Source organism: Dendroctonus ponderosae, unplaced genomic scaffold, assembly GCF_020466585.1.
Source record: "Dendroctonus ponderosae isolate FM_Combo_2020 unplaced genomic scaffold, Dpon_F_20191213v2 Dpon_F_20191213_11, whole genome shotgun sequence".
Lineage (NCBI taxonomy): Eukaryota > Metazoa > Arthropoda > Insecta > Coleoptera > Curculionidae > Dendroctonus > Dendroctonus ponderosae.
In genome coordinates this window covers 4992777-4997750 of record NW_026017213.1, presented here as the reverse complement: position 1 = coordinate 4997750, position 4974 = coordinate 4992777, and the positions used below count along the sequence as shown (strand labels likewise).

General features: G+C 40.5%; 1 protein-coding gene across 1 annotated transcript; it reads left to right on the top strand.

Annotated features, from left to right (window-relative positions):
• Positions 1–355: 355 nt before the first annotated feature.
• On the top strand, positions 356–1692 carry LOC109534796 (pupal cuticle protein 36). The gene is made up of 2 exons (XM_019900584.2): positions 356–574; positions 635–1692. The coding sequence occupies exons 1-2, from the start codon at positions 560–562 to the stop codon at positions 1472–1474; spliced, it is 855 nt and encodes a 284-aa protein (XP_019756143.1). The 5' UTR covers positions 356–559; the 3' UTR covers positions 1475–1692.
• The last annotated feature ends 3282 nt before the right edge of the window (positions 1693–4974 follow it).

Here is a 4974-nt window from a genome sequence, read left to right as displayed (position 1 = left end):
CTCGCTAGAGTAACAAAAAAAGAGAAGTTTTAAGACACCCACTTTTGTCAATTGAACACAAAAAAACCTGAATTCTTTTAAAACAGAGTCAAGTTCAAGAGGCAGCAAAACATGTTAAGACTTAGCAAACTTTGGGAGGTCATTCTATCGCTAGAAAATAACGCTTTTGTATTGTTGTACTAATTTGGGGACCTTTTGTGTGAACTTAGCAAACATTTCCCTACTAAACTCAATGAAAACCGGACATTTTCCATAAGCAGATGAACCCAAATGAGCCAAACGCGCTGCGGCGATGACACAACACTCAAAGTAACATTGACGCTAATTATCCGCGATTCAGACCTCACCTTGTGTAAATGATGGACAATCAAAAAAAACCATTCACTTAATACAAATCGCCCAAAAAAACCGTCTTGCATGCAACAATTTGGTACGTAGGTACCCATCATCGCGCCATTCTAAAGCGACGAGAGGGGGTCGCGTGAATTTAAACTATAAAAAGTTCAGATATAGTTTAAATCGGGGTCTCACACTGACCGATTTACATCATTTGGATAGAATGAAGTCATATCTGGTAAGTAGCGTGGCGGTTGATGAGTGAAAGTGAGACTCACCGGTGAATTGCGTGTTTCAGCTCGCACTTTTCGTCGCTGTTGTCTCAGCTCGTCCTGAGCCTCCAGTTGGCTACAGCTATCCATCGCCTGGCGGCATTGGACAAGGAATTGGACAAGGAATTGGACAAGGAATTGGACAAGGAATTGGACAAGGCATTGGGATCGGGGGCGGATCCTTCGGCTCTTCAGGTCATGGAGTTGGAGGCGGATTCGGAGGAATCTCCAGTGGTTTCGACAGCTCCTCCAGCTTCTCCTCCGGAGGAGGTGGTGGAGGAGGTTTCGTGAGCGACGGCTACGCTTCCGCTGGCCCCACCGTGCAAAAGCACGTCTACGTCCACGTGGCCCCAGAGGAGCCGGAAGTGCAGCGTCCTCAAAGAGTCTACCCAGTGGCGGCGCCTCAGAAGCACTACAAGATCATCTTCATCAAGGCCCCCAGCCCGCCCAACCCAACCGCCCCCATCATCCCAGCTCAGCCTCAGAACGAGGAGAAGACCCTGGTCTACGTCCTGGTTAAGAAGCCGGAAGAACAACCGGAGATTGTCATCCCGACCCCAGCCCCAACTCAGCCCAGCAAGCCCGAAGTCTACTTCATCCGCTACAAGACCCAGAAGGAGGCTGCTGCCGCTGGTTTTGCTGGAGGAGCGGGAATTTCTGGCATTTCTGGAGCTGGAGGAGCAGGAATTTCTGGATCCGGAGTCGATCTTTCCAACGCCGATCTGTCTGGACATGGAGGAAGCATATCTGGCGCTGACCTGGGCAACGGAGGCTCAATATCCGGAAGCTTCGCCTCTGCAGGAGTAGGAGCGGGAGCAGGAGCTGGTGGCGCCGCCCAGTACGGCCCACCCGGCTACCACAAATAGGCTCCAACCGATTTTCCATTTTAAGAAGTAATTTATTTTGATTGTTGGCTGACATGTTGAGTGAGATGCATCTGATCCTACCTCCAAAGCGATGTACGGTGAGGTCCTTTCTGTATATAGTTCTAGATGTACGCGAATTTTGGCTTTAATATGCTCATTAGCTTTAAGAAACGGTGACAAATAATTGCGTAGCATTAAAGTTATATTTTTATACTCTACTGGGTGTTTGATTGGTCATTGGGCGCGTGGTGAAAAGTGAAAGTATGCACGGTTTTCCGAAACCTGGCCGAAATTATTCAACTGGCCCCGTCATACAGTTAGATAACTTGTTGTTGTTTCTTCTGCCATTGTATATTTGTCCGGTTTTCAGAAATATACTGGGTGAGCCAAGTGAACCTACCCAAGCTGGTTAGACAGTTTGATGATTCAACTTGAGAGCTTTGAACGGTGTCCAAATATAGTTCCAGTCTGGGACACTTTCGGTTTTTCTTCAGGCAGATTGAAAGGAAGCAGGAGCGAGATTAAGGACTTCTATATTTGCGAGTTCCAAAAAATAGAAGCTAAAATCTGAATTTTGAGACCCCAAACGTGTGAAACAATCGATATATCAGACGGGGTTGAAAATATCGGATCGGTTCCAATGACGTTTTTTATAGAGCATCTCAAGAGCTACCTTTTCCTGGTGAGGTTTTACTTAAAATTCCTAACCTCAAAAACGATAGGAGTAAAATTGCGAAGTTTCCAGGAAACATCCCAGTTCAAAAGCGTATATTTCCGAAACGGATAGAACTAGGCAAATTATCATTAGGAGCTTTTCGATTGCAGATTTCAAGAGCTGTTTTCCCCTGATAATTGCTGATATTTAAAAAGTTATCAGCGAAAATCTCTAATTGTAGCAAGGTTAAACGCCACAGTTGGAAATGGTGGGAAATTTCCGAATAATCGCTAAAATATTTTCGATAGTTCGTTTTGTTGATTCGTTTTTTTTTTATCAGGATTAAGGATCAGCTTAAGGAAGTTTCTAACCTCTGAAAAACCGAATCTGGTGAATTTTTGACCATTTTTATAGTGCGCAACTGGTTAAAATCGCAAAATAATGTTTAAGGCCTTTTCCAGAAGCTATCTTAAAAACTAGTAGGTGGTCAATGCGGTTCTCAGCAAACTCCTAACCTCTAAAACAGTAGCAGTCAAATTTACAACTTTTAAGAAACCGGTGAAATTTAATAGCGTATGTTTCCGAAACAGACCAAAATACGAAAATTATCTTCAGGAGCTTTTATATTGAGCGTTCCGAGAGCTGCATTTGCCTAATTAGGCTTCATCAGAAATTCCTCATATTTATAAAGTTATAAGCGCAAATGTCCATTTGCAACGCTCATTTAAACACCGCAAGTTTACGTGCTTGTATTTTGCAAACGGTCCAAAGTATCGGAATTTTTACTAATATTTTTTCAACAGAGGGATTAGTAGTCTTTGGCTTATCAGATTTTATCAAAAGTTTATAGCCTCTAAAACGCTAAAGTTGTAGACTTCACAAATATGTCCATATTACGCTAACAGTTTAAAACCACTCAGTAATCTTGAAGACTTTTTCCCATACTATGTGAAGAACCAGTAAGTACTAAATGCGGTTTTTCAGTCAAACTCCTAACCTCTAAAACAGTAGAAGTCAAATTTACAACTTCTGAGAAACCGTCGAACTTTAAAAGCGTATGTTTCCGAAAGAGGCAGAAATACGTAAATTATCTTCAGCAGCTTCTATGTAAAGCGTTTCAAGAGCTGCATTTGCCTAATTAGGCTTCATTAGAAGTYCCTGATATTTACAAARTTATAAGCGCAAATGTCCAATTGCAACGCACAATTAAAGACTGCAAGCTTTTATTTGCGAAACGGTTRAAAACTTCGAAATAATCACTAKACTATTTTCAATAGAGGGTTTAGTARTCTTTGGCTTATCAGATTTTCTCATAAGTTTCTAACCTCTAAAAAGCCAAAGTTCTTGAACGCTCTCATATTCGACAACCGTGTAAAACGCCAGAACTTATGTAGCAATATATAACCTCTAAAGCAGTGGAAGTCAAATTTAAACCTTCCTGGGAACCGTGCAAAGTTCAASTGGCTATATGTTCTAAACGCKTAAAAATAASGGAATTRTCSTTAGRAGCTTTCAGATAGARCATTTCAAGCGCTGTATTTCGTAATTAGGCTTCATCGGAAATTCCTAACCTCTAAATAGATAGAAGCKAAAATTTWGGCAATCGCCGAATTYCAAGAGCGTATATTAYGGAAAATGTTGCAAATTTCTGATCGTTYACRAGACTTTTTCTTTKTAAGGAGGAATTTCCTCYCTTAAGGRAGGATTGTAGCAAAGCTTCTCATCTAAAAAAAAACGAGGRCAAAATCTGAAGAATTCGCCAGTTTTTAGAACAGTCAAAAACMTTCAATTCTTAACTATTCATAAATCGCTCATTTCTTAAGCGKGACAATMACCAGACGAATGATCTAGAAGACTTTTCACTCATTTTCCGCTCTCGTACCTACATATACGCGGTTTAACTTAATTAATTTTRRGTAAATTGACCAAAACAACCAGAATTCATCTMATAGATCTTCCAAAAAGCMKTWTTTAAGTCGTGGAAYAGTTCTGGCCACCSCCATTTCCTGACCTAGAGCCAGTAAACTTTTTAAAAAATGCGCTCATCAGCCGCTGGTTGTTTAAACACGAAATGTTGCAGAAAACTAAACAAATGTTGTGAAAATCTCATGTAAACTTGGCAATTCAACACACACACACACGCACACGACAATTGACACAGTCAGTTCCTGGTTGAAGCCATTAGATCAACAAAAACACATTAGGAATCCGAATGCTTTCTTTTCGTCTTCGTAACCGGGGCGCACTGATTGCGCCAAAAGAATTTTGTCATTTTTTTACATCATCGAAATCATCGACAATTGTTATGTTTGTTTGTGGATCAGATGGACGTGAATTGGAAGAGAACCAAAGTGAAAGTAATCTTCTACAAGGTGCAGCAAGCACATCTTGTGCTTCAAGGGATTGAAGAAAGTGACGCCTTTATCCGATTCAAGCCCTTGCATAATCCGATTTTCTCCTGCTTGAGGTCACCAGACCAGATAATTGCAGTTTTTTTGCAATTAAGGTTCTACCTGTCTGCCGACCGAGACATTTATAGAATTAACGACCGATAGCAATGGGATGTTTTCATTGTATCAAAGATTCCTACAAACTGAAAATTAATCTAAGTTTATCTTATCTATCTATTGCTGTTTTGTTAAATATTTAATAAACAAATTCAGCTAAAATTCAAATTATTCATGAATCTCTAAAACGCAATCCTATTGGTTGTGACGTCTCTGGTCATATAAATGGCGGATTGTTTACTTTCTGTGCATAGTGTTTAGTTGTGTCGTTGTGTTTCATTAATTATTTTGCGGATTTAAATAATTTATAGTTTATGTTAAACTGAAAAATCGCTTCA